At 34.9% G+C, this 20,079-nt stretch overlaps 4 protein-coding genes across 4 annotated transcripts; 1 reads left to right on the plus strand and 3 right to left on the minus strand.

Annotated features, from left to right (window-relative positions):
* On the minus strand, nt 83-4,425 carry LOC109703688 (protein KTI12 homolog). The gene is made up of 9 exons (XM_020224441.1): nt 4,152-4,425; nt 3,139-3,242; nt 2,846-2,902; nt 2,140-2,225; nt 1,717-1,802; nt 1,347-1,462; nt 1,095-1,145; nt 922-1,002; nt 83-476 (listed from the first exon to the last, which is right to left on the minus strand). Exons 1-9 carry the CDS (start codon nt 4,303-4,305, stop codon nt 309-311), a joined length of 903 nt encoding a protein of 300 aa, XP_020080030.1. The 5' UTR covers nt 4,306-4,425; the 3' UTR covers nt 83-308.
* Nucleotides 8,467-10,888, plus strand: LOC109707941. Its single transcript, XM_020229491.1, has 3 exons — nt 8,467-9,260; nt 9,780-10,081; nt 10,415-10,888. Exons 2-3 carry the CDS (start codon nt 9,791-9,793, stop codon nt 10,559-10,561), a joined length of 438 nt encoding a protein of 145 aa, XP_020085080.1. The 5' UTR covers nt 8,467-9,260; nt 9,780-9,790; the 3' UTR covers nt 10,562-10,888.
* Nucleotides 11,913-15,373, minus strand: LOC109716652 (prohibitin-1, mitochondrial-like). The gene is made up of 5 exons (XM_020242193.1): nt 15,106-15,373; nt 14,436-14,552; nt 13,280-13,450; nt 12,670-12,882; nt 11,913-12,387 (listed from the first exon to the last, which is right to left on the minus strand). Exons 1-5 carry the CDS (start codon nt 15,244-15,246, stop codon nt 12,187-12,189), a joined length of 843 nt encoding a protein of 280 aa, XP_020097782.1. The 5' UTR covers nt 15,247-15,373; the 3' UTR covers nt 11,913-12,186.
* On the minus strand, nt 16,192-19,448 carry LOC109716641 (probable ribonuclease P/MRP protein subunit POP5). The gene is made up of 4 exons (XM_020242183.1): nt 19,308-19,448; nt 18,104-18,302; nt 17,857-17,994; nt 16,192-16,709 (listed from the first exon to the last, which is right to left on the minus strand). The coding sequence occupies exons 2-4, from the start codon at nt 18,279-18,281 to the stop codon at nt 16,561-16,563; spliced, it is 465 nt and encodes a 154-aa protein (XP_020097772.1). The 5' UTR covers nt 18,282-18,302; nt 19,308-19,448; the 3' UTR covers nt 16,192-16,560.

Genomic DNA, 20,079 nt, shown 5'->3' on the forward strand with positions numbered 1-20,079 from the left:
CAGCACAGAGTTATCATTGTTCAAGGACTGAGGGCTACTCCATATTCAACAAAATTAAAAAGAATAAAACACCAGATTCTCATTAGAAAATAATAATAATAATAATAAAGTGCAAAAATAAACACGAAAGCATCAATTCATACAGTACGAGATATATCTCGGCATCTTGTTTGTGAAATCAACTCATACAATCAAATATTAGTTCTCCGAATTCCCTTTCGGGCATAATCTATTAAATAAAACAGCAAAAAAAGAAAAAAAATATTAGTACATTTTCCTGCAGAGTGTTGGAAGGTAACAATAGGAATCTAAGCTGCTCCAATTTCTCGGTTTAAGTAGTCGACAAACATTCTCTTAGAACTATCAGCGTCGGTAGGCGGCGGAGGTCCACTCAAGCTGGTTTGCCCCGCCAGCTTTATAAAGGTTCGTCGCAGGCGCCGGAGCTCGGGGAGCCCAACTGATCTTTGGATGTTGATGTGAACTTTTTAGTCAAGGATTAACAACAAGAAACAATGAAGAATATTTTTCTGGAATAGAAAAACAACATATGATCTGTAATTTGAGTAAATTTTTTTTCCCTAATCCCTGTTGTACAGAGCGAAATTCATATCAACAACTTTGCTATCTAATTGAGATGCAGTCGCCAATCAAGTAAATATGCGATGATAACAACGAAACGTAACTAGAAATAATTGTTTTTCTAGAGAAAAATCCAAGTTGTAATGGATCTTTTAAATCCATAATAGAAGAAATGGCATGAAAATGAAGATATGCAATTCATGTGACAGAGGGGGAAAAAAAAGAATAAAAGGACAATGAAAAAGCAAATTGACTAACATAAATCAAGTTAAAAATTTCTTGTTTTAATAGTCGATAAGAATGCTGTAGCTGTCTTTTCTTTTTTGCGGTAAAAAAGGATATGGTTGGCAAGTGTTGTCCGAGTGATATCTTATTCATGGCAAGCCCAGAAGATTGTGCTTCAACAATCGCGTTGATCACTTCCTGCAAAAAAAGAATTATAGATTGAAAACTTTCAGCCAAAAGAGAAAAAAAAAAAAAAAAGTTAAGACTACTAAAAGTATTGCAATACATACCTGGGTAGCTCTATCCATTTCATAGAGGGAATTAGCCTCTGCTGTCCGTGCCTGAAACGGTGTCAGATTACCTTCATCAGTATAGCCTTGTTATACACAAACATTGCCAATATGAACTAAAAGTTAAGAATGCGTGGTTTAACGAAATACTAATTCACAAGAAGGAATTTACTTCATCAAACGACAGCGGTCGTATAGTTTGTCAAAACAATATAATTCACTTATATCAGAGAATTTGAAGTTAGCACTTACATTCTGAGTTGCTATTGTAGGCTGAAGAATCCTAACATCTCTCGTTTTCGTATCCACCTTTTTGGTCAGGTACGAGACAGCCTCAGCAATGACAGGAGATGATTGGTTTATTTCATCTGTAGAAAAAAAGATTAAAAGGGTAAAGAGATCGACGATTTTATTCCCCAAGAACAAGTTCTATACAGGATAAATGGGAATCCTCTGAGGACAACTAATTGTGAGAAGTGATAACATTCTAATTTTTTCGGTCGATAATAACTAAATTAGTCAACAGTCAAATATAAGAGAAGTGCTACAAAATTCATAGATATGCAATAGAAGCACATATAATCTTCAAAATTCAGTAAGATTTTGACAGGTGTTTGACTACCTCGAGAGGGGAACAACTCAAAGAGTGGCGAATCCCAACGGTTCCTTCTATCTGGTCTCTCGAATCTCCGAACCAAATCTTCAAAACTGGTAAAAATATAAACGAGTTACTAGTTGTCAAGAACTGAGGCCAAAATCATAATGAGTGAGAGAACATGACAACAAAGAAATCGGATACATTCTATGTCACTAGTTGGAGTGTGATGATTATCACTGGAGATAATAAAAAAAGGATTGCATTTCTTTTTTCTTCATTAAACTCCCCATAAAGTGTCGCCATACTTGTTGACAGTAAAATTACCCAAGTTATGTGGAGGACAAATAAGATAAGTTAGGGCATTAACGTTTCAAACAGAGTTGCGAAACAACGAATGCGAAGGGTGTAAATCTCAAAGGTTTGTGGGAAAGGAAAAGGTTCGCTTACATCTTAGTGTCATATGTGGATTCACCCATCTCCCCACGCTTGTTATTCCATTCCCTACAATAGCTTTCTTCAGTGTCACAGAAAAGCTGAAAAATAAAGAATAAAATGCTGTTATTTTCCATAATATATTGTTACCAGTACCATGAACACACAGTAATTATCACAGCAGTGTATCAATGTACCAATCTTCTATTTCTCTTTCCTTAGATCTTTCGTAAGTAGTTAAATTCCAGATGCCATTTACAGGTCACATAGACAGGACCCTTCATTTTAATTATATTCAGAAAATTAAATAGCTCCATTTCGTTGCAATATTAAAGGACACCAAGAAGGCTGTAGATGGCCAATACGTATGCTGTAAAGTGTAGAGGAAGAGAAATATGGAAAAAAATATATATGCATATTGGTCTGAAACTTCCTAATAAAACAAGAAGATGCACGAATAACATATGATTAAATAATGTTTAGTGAACTGTGCAATGGAAGAACAAATACTACCCAAAGCCAACAGCATAGAGAAAACCATCGGTTACGCTATGGTTGTTTCATTGCATGAACTTAAAGAAACAATACAAGCACAGGACTAGAGAATGCATAAATGTAATTTCACTAACAATGACTACTAGGAAAATATCACTACATTCAAAGTAAGTAGCTAAGGACAAGAACAAAGAATAGTATTACGGATCAACTTATAAATTAATACCACGCAGTATCGTATGCCAGCAGCTCGTGCAAGGCACCATAACTCATATCTATATCCCTGCATTACGGACATAAAACACACTGTACATTAGGTAGAAAAATATCATGAACATTAGGACATTTCTACAATGTTAACAACCAACTCTGAAATGATAATAAAAATATAGTTTTGAGCAGAAAAATGTAAGATAAATGAGTAAATGTAGGGGAATTTCCCTCCCAAAGGTAACTTTGGTGCCATAAAAAGTAAATGAATAATGAGGCCAAATGGAAGCTGACGAAAATGTTTCTTACCTTTATGCTGTTCAGAGAGTCCACAATAATTATATTGTCTTTTGATACAGATCTATCAACTTCTGATCTAAGAACACCCCTTAAATTTTTCTCCGCAACCATATCTAGAAGTACAAGGACCAAAAAAGAAGTTTAATTCTTTTGCAGAGTAAAAGGAACAACACGAGCAAAGTACATAGAAACTTACAACTATTTTTCTATTTATGTAGTTTAAGTCTAAAATGTATGACATGAAGATTACTGCATTATTAGAAAAGTTTACTTCTTGGTAATTTTTAGATAAATTTTGAAGTTCTCTGTTGTTGTAATCATCGATCATATTTGTGGAATCTTAAAATTTTCCCACAGCTATTCCTGATAGCTGTACTATATTACCCTGAACTCTCTCATAGCCAATCAAAAATAAAGTAAGAAACCAATAAATGAAGCACCTTTAACATTAGTTTCTCCAAAGCACCTTCAAAGTCCGTTTCTGTATATTTACAATACATAGTGAGACTACTAAAACTACTCGTTTCGATTCAATTGCTTCCCAATTCTTCAAATTTTGGTTCTTTTCCATCATCACAGAAGCTAATGTTTTCAATTATGGAAACAAGTAGCTAAGGAAGCACCTTTAGCATTAGTTTCTCTATATTTACATAGACACTTCATGTAATTACATCTCCGATACATAATGAGATTGGTAAAACAACTCATTTCAATCAAACGCTTCATAATTCTACAAAATCTGGTTTTTTTTTTTCCATTATGAACACAACCTATTGTCCTAAATAACGGAAACGAGTAGTAAAGGAAGCACCTTTAACATTAGTTTCTCTTTATTTTCATAGCTGCTTGATGTTATTCTATATCCAATACACATTTAGACTAGTACAACTACCCTTTTCGAATCAAACGCTCCCCATTTCTACACAATTTGGTTCTTAATTATGGAAACATATGAGTATGTGAATGACATGGGAATCAAATCAAATCGGATAGATAACAACATGGTGAGAGAGATCGCTCACCTGCGTAGCTTTGGTTGCGGCCGAGGTGGAAGGAGGACTCGTCGATGATCCTGACCGTCGGTTTGGGATCGGCGGCGGGGATCGCCTCCGCGAGGAGCGCCGCCGCCGTCGATTTCCCGCTGCATGGTTGGCCGCAGATCACCACGAGCGCCATGGCGATCGGAGGAGCACCCACACAATACAACAAAGTATAGTAGAAGAAACCCTAACCCTAACGCTAAACCCTCGTCGCCTAATCGAAAAGGAGAAGAGAACGAAGAAGAAAACAATTTTTAATTTTAATTTTTTTTCCCCTTTTGGTCGACTCGATAGTAGCGGTGGCAATCCAGCTCGCTGTTCGCGAGCCAGGTCGTGTTCGACTCGAAATGAGCTCGAGATTGGCTCACTTGTTTAGTAAACGAGCCGAACACGAGTGTTTAATAAACGAGCCGAACACGAGCTGGGATCAGCTCGCTCGTGTTCGGCTCGATAACAGCTCGAATACATATATTTTATATTTATATAATTTATTTAATTTATATTTTTATATATAAATAAATAATTATATATAATACATATTTTTATTATTTAATTTTTAGTAAAATAAAAATATAAATATAAGCTTAATTATAAAAAAACTCATTTATATGTAAATTTTCAACTATTACATCAAAGTCTAATGGATAAGATTTTATAAATTTATTTTTTATATATATTTAATCTAAGTTTTTTAAATTTATTGTTCGTTGGTCAGTTTGTGAGCCATCTCGTGTTCGGCTCGTTAATAAACGAGCCGAACACGAGCTAAGTTCGGCTCGTTTACAGTTTACACCCCTACTCGATAGGTGTAGAGTCGAGCGGTCCACAACCGGTCCGATCGACCGGACCGGTCGGTTGACTCGGAAACCGGTGTACGGTTCAACCTGTGCACTTGGTTTACGGTTCAACTTATAGACTTAAACCCCCCTTTTTTTTCTTTCCTTTTTTTTGTGTGTGTGTGAGTTAGTCTCTGTATAGTTTTATGGTTTAAAAAGTTTTACTTTAATATTATTTAATTTTATTTTTATTTAATCATTAATGATATATCGATAAATTGGAAAAACAATATATTTAATAAAATACAGGATAGCTAAGTACAAATTATATTAAAAAAATATATGACTTATAAAATGTATTATTTCACTATCCTGTTATTTTTTAAGTCATAGTACCATGATGCCTCGTTGAATGGTAGATCTTTATAATGTATCTAAAAAAAACATTGAGTGGCAAAATAAATAGGACTTTTAAAATCACAAAATGATAAAGTAAAAATACGTTAAATTATTATTGCTCTATATTATATGAGAGTAAGTTTTGAATTCAAAATTTCTAAATTTCTAGTTCATTTATTTCAAGTCCATGTCTATGGCCTATCAAAATATCTCAACATAAAAAAAAAAATCAAACAATACATAATATAAAATATTAAAATCTCTTTTCTTATAGTTTAAACTCCTACAACAGCTTATTGTTTTACAATAATTGAACATATATGATATAGCATTTACAATAATTGAACATATATGATATAGCATTCCGGATATTATTATTTTTCTTCTATTTAATTCATCTTCACAGCTCGCGCATAACAGTTGCTTCACACTATTTTAACAAATATAGAGTTTTTAAATACCGTTACCTAAATTAAGTTTTTTTTTAACAGAATAACAGTTGTTTACATTCTAAAGCCCAATTTCTCTTCATCTCAATTAATTAGCTAAATGGTTTTTAGTTTTGGAAATAGAGTAAGTTCAATGTGAGATAAAAGAAAATTAGAAGAAAATCCAACTTTTCTTTTTTTTTTTTTTTAAGTAACTTTTTCAGCCTTATCTTTTTAACTAATTAAAATATTAGCTTCAACATGGTGCCCACCTTTTCCTTTCTTTTGGGTGGGAAGAGGGAGACATGTGAGCCCCCCACATGCATGTGGTCTCAACAGCTTAATTACTTTGTATAACATTTTCCATTTATTTCACAAGCATCCTATTCCACTCTATAGCTTAATCACTTTTATTTAATAGCTAATAGAGTCATTAAATTTAATAAAATTTTTAATTTAAGTAACTCAATTTTTTTTAAAAAAAAAATGTAATTTAAGGAAGTGTAAATACAAAAAATTATTATTGAGGAGGCCATTTCAAAGTGACATATAGTTGAGTCTTTTTGGCTACATTTTTATAATATGATTTAAGCTTGCATGCTATTACTTTGTTGGTAACTTAAACATTTATGGGAATATTGAAAATTAACTCTCTTAAATATATTTCATTCATGGGTCAAAATTTTGAACACTTTAACTTTTTTTTTTTTTTTAGCTTCAAATTCTTTAATATGTTCTGTGGCTTTATCTTGCTTGGGCTTTCCATGGTGCTTGATGCTCTATGGTGCCTATCTCTAGACCTCATAAGTTCTAGACCCTACCTTTTTTATTTTTTAAATTTTAAATTAATGATAATAAAAATTAAATAAGGGCACTTGCTTTTTTTTATCTTTATACTTTACAAATATGTGCATATATATTTTTTAAGGGTTTTTGTTTGTTGTCAATGATTGCTTGTTTTGGGCCTCTGATGCAGGAAAAAGAAGAGCAAGAGCTCCAAATATATGCTTCACTTTTTAAGCTTCTGCTTCATATATCTTTGCTGTTTTTGTTGGGACCCTTTGCCTCTGGGATTGAATAGACACCTTGTAAGATGTTGCATGTTTTTTGTTTTTTTTTTAAACACATTAGCATGTTAATTTTTCATTAAACACACAGCTTTAGGCATAAAGAAGAGAGATTTTCCATTTATTTTTCAGTGAACACAGTTTATATTTCATTGCGTATTTTAGTTCGTTTTTAATCGGCTGTTAAATTGCCAAATTAAGCCGAAAACTTTTATTCTCCACTGATATAATATACATATTTTTCGTTTATAAGATACAGAATGATTTTTCAGGCGATTCATCGTCAGCATATATAGGCGAAGAGAAGAAAAGCTCAATTTAAGTACTTACAAGATTCAGTAAACTCACTCCAATCTACAAAATCGTTTAAATTAATACAAGATTAGATTTAGTAGAGGTTAAAAGGAAATGAAAATAGAATTTATATAATATAAGGGAGGTGGAAATAACTTAATTTGCATGCAATATTAAAAATTGGGTAAAATTTATCAAGCTTATATAATTATTAAACAAGTGTCCCCAGTTAATTGTAGGCCCTTCACAACCTACTGAGACATAGTTATTAGTGAGTTGATGGTGGAGCCTAAACACATCATAGCCTCAAAAGCCCATGACTCCTTGTCCTCCCCCTCCTCACCACACAAACACACCTTAATATAATTATTATTATTATTATTATTATTATTATTATAGCATCTCTTTTGATATTTGCTCATAAATATTTTCCTTTGAAGCAAAGGGTGTTTGCTGAGTGGTAATCTCCTCTCTTTGCCAACTCCAATTTTACCTTTTTCTTGCTACAAGCCATGTGAAGTTCCAACTTCTTATGGATAATTTGGTACTTTTGCTTTATTTGGTTTCTGACAAAAGGCCTCCTAGGCCCTAACAACAGAGTAAATTATTGCCTGCACCTTGGTGTACCTTATTGGTTATGCAACATCTGACTGACGGTCCACGCTCTATCGTATCTCATGCTTCAATCGTCAAAGTTGCAGCCGTTTCTTAATTTAGGTCATGTTTGATCTCTCTTGCTTCTGCTTTTGGCTGCAGTGTACTTACGTGATTGACAATTGTAAAAGTATAAAAGTGACGAAAAACTGAATGCGATTTTTAAAGTCCAGATATAAAAGTTTTGATTTGAAACTTCTCATTTTGCTGCATAGAAAAGCTATTCGGAGACAAATTATTGTAGTGTTTCTCTTAATAACACATCTCAAACAAAACTTTAAATATCTTTGCCCTTGCTTTACTGTATAGTTTTAAGTAACAACTTTAGGACCAACGCTATAGTACAATTTTTGTAATATTTTTTTCTGTAAAAAAATATAAGCACTAAATTGAAGCATCTACTTCTGATACTTACAGTCTCATTGAAGATGACTGTAACCAAAGAAAGAGTACTTCGTAAGCAACATTATGCCACTAAACAGAACCAAATAAGCTCCTAAAAAATTAATTTTTTTAATAATTATATCGTAAGTATGAGCTAAAATGAAGGGCAGAACACCAGAAAGACCAAAACTGATGTGGCACATCAGGTGTGGGAAATTATTTTCAGCTCAACAATAGGGCCACATCATCATCATCATCATCATCATCATCATGAAGGTGAAAATTTTGAGACACTGCTACAGCTGATTGAGCCTATTCCCTGCCCTTTTTATGTCCCAACACCATCTCTAGTCTTTTGAGGCACCAGCTTTCCTTTTCCTCTCTTGAATCATTCTACATCTAACATTCAATATCTCTGAGATCTCTCTGTGAGTCCCTTATCCTCTTCCCTACTCTCTCTCTCTCTCTCTCTCTCTCTCTCTCTCTTTTGTTCCATGAGGAATCCTTTATCTTTTACTGTATGGGATCAAACCAATCTTTTTTGGGCCTCAAATTTGATTTTGAATTCAGCATTGTGTACCTTCCCTGCAGCTTTTCTTCTGCATTGAAATATTTATCATCTTGTGCTGCAGCTTTTCCTTTTCATAAGTGGTGGTGGTGGGAAGTATGTTGGATGCTACATTCTACTGCACATCTTTTTATTCTCTCCATCTCTCTCTCTCTCTCTCTCTCTCTCTCTCTCTCTCTCTCTCTCTCTCTCTCTCTTTTCCTTTTCCCTCCAAAATGGGCACTGCTTAAGTGATCTTTTGGAATGAGACATTGGCTTCTTTTTGTTGCTTTTGTAAGAAACCAATCAATCACTCCATTTATGCTTTGTGATTAAGTTGCAATCTCCCCCCCCCTCCTCTCTCTCTCTTACTATAGAGGCTCTCTTAATGTGAGAGAAAGAAGAAATTGCTCAACCTTTTTTGGCTTATTAATTGTTTCCAAATTGTGAATTGTTGGTTACCAAAAATAGTAAGGAGCAGTAATTTCTCTACTGTTTGGTGAAGCAGTAAAAGAGAGAGTGGAACTGAAACCTTAAAACAGGTACACTTCCCTTTCCCTCTTTAAGCATTTCTCTTTATATTTTGCTGCAATTATCTTATTTTTCATGGAGAATTGTACAAATATTCCCTTGGTTCAAGTACTTGATCTCTTCATCCGAGTATCAACATACATTTGTTTTTAACTCTTTTAACTTTTTTTTTTGTTTTTGAGAGAGAGAGGTAACAAGCTATCTTCTTCTTTTATTTTGTGTTTTTAGAAATAAATTCAGTTAGAAATGTAAAGTAACTAGATTTCGAACTTGAACCTCAATTACCAACCATCAAGTTCTTAGCTACCTGGGTCAAGTACAGTAGTCGGGATTTGTAGTTCGAATGCATGTTGTTTTACATTTCTCCCTGAGTTCAATGTTTAAAGAAAACTGAAAGAAGCGAGTAGCTTACTGCCTTTCTCTCTCTCTCTCAAAAAAAGGTGAGAATTGTGTACTATTTTTAGAATTTAGCATGTAAATTAGACACATAAGAAGTAACATCCATGTGCTCATTTTTCATAATACTACAGAATCAAGAATCATGGATGGTTTTGAAGAGAGATCATCAAAACCATGGAGTGGAGACCCAACTGTATCAGAACCAGTAGATAGGGATGCTTCTTGGAAGGACTTTGGCACGTCGATGAACGCTATCTCCTTCGGGTTCGCTGCGACGGCGATATTGATTTCCATGTTCCTCATCATGGCCATTTTTGAGCACTTGATTAAGCCCAGGGCTTCTTTCTTCAGGCCCCAGAATGATGCCTTAGAATCTATTGAGATTGGGCATACACGGACTCAGCCAATTCAGAAGATTCGGAATTCGCCGACAGTAAGTTTCAGAAATTTCTTTTTTCTTATTTCAATCTCACATAGCAATGGCATTTTATTTTTAGTTAATTGTAAATTTTGTGGCTAAAGTTTGATCCATGTTTGAATTTCGTCGCACCGATTGAGTTTACGATGTTGAAGGTAAAATTTTGAAACATAAGATTGATAGCTACATCAAAATTCAGTGACTGAACTGTTACAATTGAAACTTCAGGAAGGAAACTGAAACTGAAGCCAAGTTTTAGTGACTAAACTGTTAAATTGGAAATTGAAATCAGCACCGAACTTCAGGGACTACATTGGAAATTTAACTCCTACACTTTCTTGATGTCAGGTGGAGTCTAAATTTCCTCCAAACTTCTCAGTCCTGATGCCGGGGCAGCGATATCCAACTTGCCTTGCGCAGCCCGCGCCTCTTCCGTGCCCGCGAGAAGGAGTACATTGGCCTCCACATGATCACCACTCCTTTCACCCTCCATAATACCCTCCTCCAAGTACTCTTTGATCATGATAGAGATGATCTAATGGTATCGAAACGCGGTGTTTTGTACTACTTTGTCAAATATGAATACCACAGACCCTTGTCCCCTGATTGAGAAATTTGCTTGATGAGTAGGAAGAGTTTCCCTTTTATGGAGATACCAAGAAGCCAACTGCAGCAGCTTTATGTCAGAAAGTACCAGCAATGTAAACAGGGGGAATAGGTTAAGGTTTTCAGGATTTTATGTGCATAATATGCAAAAGAATAGTTTGGACTGAAATGCACACTTGGTTTTCATTGAGTTTCTAATTGCCGCAAATTCTAGCAGCTCCGTGTACGAAAAATTCTTACGCACTGCTTATCTCGCTGTTCCCTCCGAAAAGTGTGTTTGATCTCAACCAATAGTGGTGATCCGATGATTAGCGGAAATGCAATCTAGTAGTTGAGAAGAATCGCACATCTTAATTTATGATGGAAATTAATCAGTGTGCAGTAATTTTCTACACATTAGAATTGCAAAAAAAAAAAATCTTTAATCACTTTCTAATAAAATTGTACACTTGTTTCCAAGCCACTACTTTGTGATAAGAGCCTTTCAGAGCATCCACCGGATTTTCTCTGCAACACTGCAACAGTACAAAATAGATAACAGTGGCATCAATAGCCTACTAAATATCTCAGAAATAATCAGGCTCCACCAGTACCAGCCTTTTATTTTTAAATCACAAATTCAGAGCTTTTTGTTGCAACTAAAATCAATTTTTCAATGTAAAGGCAAAGGTTTAAAAGTGGAAGTTTCTGCTTACACTGTATCGAACAATTTTACTGAAAACCAATCTCTGCAACCGTTCTGACCGCGCCAAACCGGCTAATTCAACTTAGCTTTCAAATCCCACAATTGGAGCTCAGAATAATATATCACAAATCCTTGCTTTTACAGCAAGAAAGCTAATTAATTTCTATAATCAACTTGAATGTGAATGATAGCATCATGCATTATGGCCATCTAAGCAATATCTGATGGATAATCTAATACCAAATCAGCTCATGGCAACCACACAGTCCCAGCAGGTGTAACTGGGCAACATAATTACCATTGATGTAATTAACCAAGGAAAGAGAATTAATGAGAGTACTAATCAAAACATTAAGGCCTTGTTTAGTTCTTTGCAGATTTTGTTTTCAAGATGAAATTTGTTACAACGCAAGCTTAACAAAGAAAATTTTCCTCATAGATTCACAAAACCAACCCACTAGATTACACAAATAGTAACCAAGTTTGAGATTCACTGTATAAACCCATATCACACACAAAGAAAATTAACAAAGCAAGAGAATAACAACACAAACATAAAGAAAGAGTACGTGAGCATCTTATAAAAAGTTATAATAGGTGTCTTGTACCAGAAAATCGCATTAAATAATTGCAGAAATTTCGGCATGCATGCAGCCAAAATATGATAGTTTTCAAGTTTGTGTTCAAATTTTGAATTAAACAAAATTCACTTGCATACGGGATCTCCCTCAGAATGAGAAATGATTAAAATCTCCCCAAATTAAAAAAAAAAAAAGCACATCCCACTGCAAAGTTTCCTTCTAATTCCGCATTAACTAAAAAAAACTCATCACTTCTTCTGTTTGCCGGCATTCGACACATTAATCTGCTGAAGGTTCAACAATAGCTCGTCGGAGTTCAAGAACACCTTGTTCGACGAGTTTGAGATCGTGTGAGCTATTTCCCTTGCAGCTTCGATCTGCCTTAGTGCGAGAAAAGCAGGGTTGCTTGCAATTGCTTGACCAATAAGCTCCGCACTCTTCGCTTCACCCTGTTAAAATGAAAGAAGAACAGGATTTGAACATGCTATCAAGTTTTTCAAAAAGACCCTATAACAAATATTATTTTGTTAGGAATATGCACAAGTAACGGATTTTGACTTCTCAGTACAGAATCCACTGAATAGCTTAATAGAAGTACACTGCACAATAATCAAGCAATTCTAAGACCTCACAAAGGCAATTATTTCACAAAAAAACATTGAAATGAAAAGGACAAATTAGCACGCATCCAACCCCCCCTCTTTTCTGGGGAGATCTGACAAATAACTAACCTGAGCTCTGATGATTGCACTTTTCTTGTCTTGCTCTGCCTTTTCGACAATGAACTTGGCACGCTCAGCCTCTTGTGCAGCAACCTGTTTAGCTTCAATTGCATGAGTGAACTCCTTCCCGAAGCTGAGGCTCGTGATGGACACATCATCCAGAGCAAGATTAAAGTTGCGGGCTCTCTCCGTCAGAATCTTCCGTATCTCCCTGCTCACAGTCTACGGACAGAAATTGAGATTATTGATATTCTGCATTATCTATCCCATTACCTACTTTATGATATCAAATCTATCTATTAAATAGATTAAAAGTTAATCCTTGAAGTTTGACTCTGCTTTTAATTCCATCCTCATCATAGTTTTAGTTTTAACAATTTAGTCCCTAAACTTGGCTATGAATAACAAGTCTGTCCACTGGTTCAAAAATGTTACAGCATCAGTAGACTAGCAGAAGCACTTAATTGTTGTGCGGAACGAACTTTGGGGGTTAATTAAAATTAAAACTCAGGGTATAACCAATTAACCATACACAGAATCAAAATCCAAGGATTAGATTTGTAATAAAACCTTGTAGGAAACATGAACATATATTTCAAAAGATTTAGCAAGGAGAGACCTCTCTTTGTGTAATCAGCTGGCTAGCATTGTATTGTGCAACCACAGCCTTCAACGTTTCATGAATAATTGAAGGGAGAACTCTCTCATTGTAGTTCTCCCCAAGGGTTCGGTATATCGTTGGTAGCTTTTCTGGCAGAGGCCGCGTAAGAACCCGAAGACCAATTTTTACCTGCACAGATGGAAAGGCGTCAACAAACAGCAGTGTCTAGCTACAGAATAACCTAATTATGTAAAGAAATTTATGAAAGAGGAAGTTCAATAGTTCCAAATTCCATGTGATCGAATGAGATTACAGTATTCCATAATTGGTATTAAGATAAAAGTTATTATTACAGTCAGAGCCTGTAACCATCACAATGATGGTGAATGCAATATCTTGGACTGATTATCACAGAAGTGATGAAAAAAGGAATATTGATACCCAACCATATATGAAAATTCATGGATATTTCTAACTGAAAATGAAGGTGCAAAAGAAAAATGAAATATAGAAAATATAAAGGCCAACTAACCAAAAAAAAAAAACACTTCAGCAATTTTATTATTATCTAAGAATTAAATCCAAAAGAAAATGTTACTTTTTGATGCATGAAGTTCAAGCCATTCAGAGCAAATAGGTAGTACAAAATTTCATGAACTCAAGAAAGCAATTTGTCTTGGTGGCATATTGAGATAAATAATTGTAACTTCTAGCTTAATTTAATATAATCTTCAATAACTTAGCCAAACCCATAGTTTCAGTGAAAATCTTTTCTCTGAATTATGAATTATAAAAACCCTGCATTGATATTTTTCTAATGTAAAACTTTTTGAAGCTCAAACTGTCTTGCTTTGAACTATTATAAGAGGTGAGAGTCACAAGACCAAAATGCAAAATCAGAATTACTGCAGTGTTTCTCATGTATGTGCAAAAGATCAAAACAGAGGTTTGCAATTTGCTCCTTCGCAGTTCCTAGAATTCAAGTTGCTCCACAAAATATTTTAATGAAAAACTTCATAATTGAGCTAGAGAATCTTCAACTTTCTACTACTAAAACAAATCTGAGAGGAAATCAGTTACAAATGTATTAAAATAAAAATGAGCAAAATCTTTTATGTGTGCGCTACTAAATTCATATTGGAGTAATACATGTCAAAAATTAAAAGAAAAGTACTATCTGAAGATGGTGACTTTCTGACGTACTATCCACAATATGGGGTGTAGCACGGACATCATAAATTATAGGCCTCTCAAACCATGGAATCATCAAATGCGTTCCTTCAGGGTAAACCTAGATTAGCAAAAGTTTCCATCAGATAAAAAGCCAATAAGCAGCTTCCATACAAACCAGAAAAAAAAAAAAAAAAAAACACTATACAAAAACAAAATTTGCCAAAATAAAGTATAAAATAAACATCAAACCATCACGTAACATCCATTTCATTTCTAAATGTAGCAAAACCTTTTTTGTGTAGTTGTCTTATACTAAAAAATCCACCTAATAGCTTACTCTCCAACAAAAGCAAAAAGATTGGCCCAGAATCTCATTTCAACTTCCCACCGCAGCAAAGGCTTCAAACTTTCCTATTCATCAAACGCTCCGCTAAACCCAACTACTGCTAAACGCAGAAGCAGAAGCACAAGCACAACTAAACATGCACTAAATAATACGAGATTGAAGAGCAACGAAAATGGTATTGCTCCAAACAACATAAACGACTAAGGATATTCCAATATCAATCACATTAATCAGAGACTCCTCGAAGCAATAAATCAATAAGCTAATATACACATTAAGAGATCGAAAAAAAGAGAAAGATTAGATCGGATCGAATGAAGGGGACCTTGTCCTTGATGCCCTGGATGCGGTTGAAGACGATGGCGCGGTGGCCACCTTCGACGTTGTAGAGGCTGTTGAGGGCGGCGTACACGGCGGCGCCGCCGACCAGCGGGACCTTCGGGGGCTTCACGTTCTTAAAGTTCATCTTCTTCTTCGTCCCCCCCTTACCTCGCCCCCAAAACCCTACAACCCTAGAGAGAGAGAGAGAGAGAGAGAGAGAGAGAGAGGACGCCGAAATAAAGGGGTTTTTATTAGGGTTTTTGGGGCGAGGGGTTTGATTTCGAGTGGGGCGAGAGGCCCACAGCTTACTACGCAAGAAAACGTTGGGAAAAATACGATGAGACCCCTCAACTATAGACATTTCGAAAGACGAACCTCAAACATATTTTAACTATTAATTCTTTGAAATTTTGACTTAATTTGACTTATTATTTGATTTGGTTGGATGTAGTAGGAAATACTGTAAGTATAAATAATTTGTTTAGTTATATATAATTGAGAAATAATTTTTAAAGTTACTCTCTTCAACTGCTGCAATTGGAATTGCGACCGATTTGGGCGTAATTCGAACGGTTGTAGTTGGGCCTTCTCCTCCAGTTTTTACTGCAGCAATTCGAGTGAAATATATCAAACAAAATACCAAATTTATACTTGCATGCAGTTACAACTGCAGTGCAGTTGCAACTACATGCAACGAAACAGCCCCCAACACGCAGAGATATTACTATTCCTCTTATTTCATAGGATCTAAATATTTTCTTTTTCAAAAGAAAGGATTATTTGTTACTAATTTTTTTTAATGTTGTAAGCACATAAACTACAATAATTATGTTTATGTTGGTTGCAGATGCCATGAAAGATCCTTCCCAAGACTTATCTTACTCAAAGCAGGAACTTCAGCCAACCAACAGCTCAAATTGGACAGCAGTAAATCACACTAAAAGTATGGTAAAAGCACAAATCACAATGGTTGCACCCATAAGTTTTGAGTTCCAAAGTGTATTTATGTGCCATGCTATAGTTATTCATTGGGATGTATTTTGAGTCACTTATTTCAATGTCCTAGAAATTCAAATACTGGAGAATTCAGAAAAAAAAAAAAGGAATTTCAGTAGTTTCAGCACTGTATAGTAAGTAGAAGCACTTCTACAAACAATTTGCGAAATAGCTTCCTTGGTATTACAGCATTTTGGCTTTACAGCTTCAATTCTCAGCACTTCATACATGATGGAACTTCCAATCTTCCTTGCACATAAGAGAAAAAGGAAGGAAAAGTAAGGCATATCACTTCCACACTCCCCTTTTCTCATTTTTCAGGCGAGAACTTCGCATTGTAATAACTCAAATTGTCAGAAAAATGCAAAAGAGAAGCAGAAATTTCCGATGCGTGCGGAATAAAACTATAAACATTTGCCCCCTTTTTAAACATATGCATTCTCCTAGCCATCAACTCTTGCCTTTACTTCTCTAATGCTTTAATTTTCTCAAAACAACTTTTCACCACATCGGTGATCTCCGGCGTCACAAGATCACCAGCAGCTAGCCTGTACTGCTCGAACTTCGCCTCGTCGCACATTAATGCAGCTCTCTTACAGGCTTTGATGCTTCCTAATGAGTCAAAATTTGAATAAAATTGTAAGAAATGAAAATACTAATAATACATCAGAAGTTCGTTAACAGGTTGAATTGATAAAGGAAACATCACAGAATAGAACTAAAGCCCACTTCATCCAACAAAAAAATTAGCTCCAAGAGAGACAATAGGGGATGAAGAAAGGAGGAACAAAAGACAGTAGATTCTAAGCACATTAAGTGCCCATTTGGTTTAGCTTCAGGTGCCCGGAGCAACTTCTCTACTGCAAAAAGTAGCAGGTAGTGTTCCCCAAACCATTAGTCTAAAGACCTTTCTATAGCTGAAATGAGCTTCTAGGCCACAAAAACAAAAATTCAATGCAAAGGTCTGCTTTTGCTGGAAAGGCAAGCTGTTGGGAGATTTTGATAGAAAAGTTGTGCTCCTTCGAACAGCTCTACTCAAACAACATTTCCACAAAAGCTCAATACAAACCAAACAGGCCCTAACCATTCAAGGAAATTAATCAATTATAATTGACAATTACTGCACTTGATAGCGAAATTTTGAGAGAACTTTAATGGATTAATAAAGGCCAAATGGCATTAAATAGCTGAAATCATCAAATAAGACTAAATGTGCAAGTTAGATGAGAACATGTATTAACTGCCAAATAAAGGAAAATTTTCCAGTGGGTTAGTTTCTTCTTTTAACAGCTTCGCCTGTTATAATATTACTAAAGGGAAACTAAACTTTGCAGCATAATTTTACTTGTTTATTAAAAGGACGATTTCTCTATTGTAGCATGACGAGACTTGCATAAACAATGGGACATATGCATGACAGAGAAGGCCACAGGAAAAATAAATAAATAAATAAAGCCGCCATATTATAATAAAATTTTCTATAGTTAACAATCTGAATTGCATATCAGAATATGAAAGAATCATCATGCTTGATAAGATACAGGAGAAAAGAGAATTATGTAAATTGACTGAATAATAAGTAATTCTTTCTATACACCCTAAATAACAAAGGGGGAAAAAAGAAAACAAATGATTCACATAACTATAAAGGGTCTAAATTCAAAACCTATCCTACAAATTAGTATGCAGATTGCTTTTTTAGAAACGGAGTATTGAAAATAAGAATGAAACTAATTCTGATATTCAAAACTTGACTCACCACTCAAGTCCAGTAAGTTGAACGATACAGGGCACTTCCCAATACTCCTAACCATCGTAATAGCAGACCATACTTTTTGGTGATCCTCACGCGAAGTTCTTATTATGCATATCTTTGTCGTTGGGTTTACATATTTAACTACAAATCAAGAGATCAAACTAATGAGACTTCCAAAAAAACAAGCCCTATATATATGTGTTATCAAGTCAAAAGCTCAATACTAAAATGGAGAAGTCGACAATGTAACCTTGGAAAGATCCAAGTGATACAGCGAGACCACACTCTCCGAAGTTTAGCTGAATGCTATCTTTTATCGCTTTCGAGACATTAAATGCGCTGAGAATTATTGGGTCGTTATCACCCAGCTCTCGGTTTGCATCCACAAAAACTTCCATCACCATATACCTGTTCTTAAATTGAACCATGCTGCTTAACTTTACATAGGCCTGCAAATACATTTACGCAGTTAGCACAAATCTTTGTTTAATACTCCAACTGCATATACCTTACTACACCATCTTTGAATCCATTTCCACTACTTCATGGAGGAAGTCAAAGAGTAAATGTACAAGGTCCCAAAAAAGGCAACAGTACTCAACTTACTTTAAGAGTAGCAGGTAACTTAAAAACATAATCACAAAAGTATCATTAGCATTACAATGATTTACATAGAAATACAAATTATGGATACAGAGTGAGGGTCCATTGGTATCGAGGGCTCCCTAATGCTATTGGGCCAAAAGGAGACGGATCGGAAGCATGCAAAAAATATACTTTTCCGTTTTTCAATGGTCCGTGAAAATCATATCTTAAACAAATCAGCGCGATCTACATGGCATGCTGTCCTTCACATAAACAAACAGAATATTTTTCTCATCGTACTTTCTCAGCACATGTAACACTTATGCATTTTGCGAACAATTCCTAATATAGATTAGGAACTAATATTTCTAGGCTAGCCATATGCCACATAAAACATCAGAATCATATAGCCTGTGCGACGCATCTCCACAGCATTGCCATGGTCAACAGCAAAACTAATGTTTCTACTCCTAAACACTTATTAGTTTAGAAGCAGAATCGCAATTACATCAATACAAACTCTTCCTAGGCCATGTCAGGGCCCTTCAACCATATCTCAATTAACGAGGCTTATATAGGGAAATTGGAAAGAACTTGGGATTAAATTATCTCAAAACTCGTAAATTTGATTCATTAACAACGATTTGAACTGGGAAAACGAGTACCAAACAGTATAATTAGATTTAAGTAGCGTTCAAGCAAAACAACACTAAGAGACCATCCATCGAACACCTTACGTGCATCCTGAAGAAACCCTAATTGTTCAAACATGGGCATTATCATAGCACCAAAACCTCCCCCACCAAAAAAGTTAATATCGCACACACATGTAGAGAGAGAGAGAGAGAGAGAGAGAGAGAGAGGCGCACCTTCTCCGGTGGGGGCGATCGCGAGGAGAGAGAGAGCAAACCACGAAGGAGGGATTTATTGAACCGGTGAGGGTTGCGGTCCAAACGCTCCGGTTTAATAAACCTAGCTGAACCGAACCGGATTCGGGGAGTAAAATCCTAGTACTTATCGAATTTGTTCACATACCCCTCAACTATAGCTTATTTTAAAACAGAGTCCTCTTCTTTATTTAATTAACACGGGATAAATAAAACTATCAAACCTGATGTTGACTAATTAACTGGTCCTAACAGCGACCCGTTAAACCATGGTCATTTTCATCATTTCAAGTTAACCCAAAATATTTTACTATTTACAAAACGCTTGGCGGTAAAACATAATTTTTTTTATCATTCTATAATCTATATTTTATTAGTTTGTAATTTCTAAAAAATATTATTTTTCTCTTCGGCTAAAAGTAGTTTCTTCTGTTTAAAAAAATATAAAATATAAAAAAAAATTATACGACCGTACTATAATCCAAACTTAATTATTTTGTAAATTAAAATGTCCATATTTAATGATAAGTTTTTACTGCAAAATAATAATAAGATTATAAAATAAATATAAATATTATATATTATATTTGAATAATAGGATGACAAAGTAAAAATTAAACTAAATTAGAGAGTTGCAAATTAGGATTAACCCAAAAACTCAAAGTAATATTTTGAGGAGCCAATTTCAAAATAAGCGATAGTTGAGGAGCCTCGATAAAATTTACCAAGGAATATTTCCGACCTACCTCATAAA

This window comes from Ananas comosus, linkage group 1 (genome assembly GCF_001540865.1).
Source record: "Ananas comosus cultivar F153 linkage group 1, ASM154086v1, whole genome shotgun sequence".
In the NCBI taxonomy this organism is placed as follows: Eukaryota; Viridiplantae; Streptophyta; class Magnoliopsida; order Poales; family Bromeliaceae; genus Ananas; species Ananas comosus.

Excerpts from the sequence above, each read along its gene's own strand:
- LOC109707941 (XM_020229491.1), top strand. The coding sequence starts at position 9,791 with ATGGATGGTTTTGAAGAGAGATCATCAAAACCATGGAGTGGAGACCCA. Across the intron at positions 10,082-10,414 it reads AGATTCGGAATTCGCCGACA|GTGGAGTCTAAATTTCCTCC; the intron begins GTAAGTTTCAGA and ends TCTTGATGTCAG.
- LOC109716641 (XM_020242183.1), bottom strand. The coding sequence starts at position 18,281 with ATGGTTCAATTTAAGAACAGGTATATGGTGATGGAAGTTTTTGTGGAT. Across the intron at positions 17,995-18,103 it reads ATCACTTGGATCTTTCCAAG|TTAAATATGTAAACCCAACG; the intron begins GTTACATTGTCG and ends CTTGATTTGTAG. Across the intron at positions 16,710-17,856 it reads CAACTTACTGGACTTGAGTG|GAAGCATCAAAGCCTGTAAG; the intron begins GTGAGTCAAGTT and ends TTGACTCATTAG.
- LOC109716652 (XM_020242193.1), bottom strand. The coding sequence starts at position 15,246 with ATGAACTTTAAGAACGTGAAGCCCCCGAAGGTCCCGCTGGTCGGCGGC. Across the intron at positions 14,553-15,105 it reads TCCAGGGCATCAAGGACAAG|GTTTACCCTGAAGGAACGCA; the intron begins GTCCCCTTCATT and ends TTGCTAATCTAG. Across the intron at positions 13,451-14,435 it reads AAAGTCACCATCTTCAGATA|GTAAAAATTGGTCTTCGGGT; the intron begins GTACTTTTCTTT and ends CCATCTGTGCAG.
- LOC109703688 (XM_020224441.1), bottom strand. The coding sequence starts at position 4,305 with ATGGCGCTCGTGGTGATCTGCGGCCAACCATGCAGCGGGAAATCGACG. Across the intron at positions 3,243-4,151 it reads CCGCAACCAAAGCTACGCAG|ATATGGTTGCGGAGAAAAAT; the intron begins GTGAGCGATCTC and ends TTGTACTTCTAG. Across the intron at positions 2,903-3,138 it reads ACTCTCTGAACAGCATAAAG|GGATATAGATATGAGTTATG; the intron begins GTAAGAAACATT and ends TCCGTAATGCAG.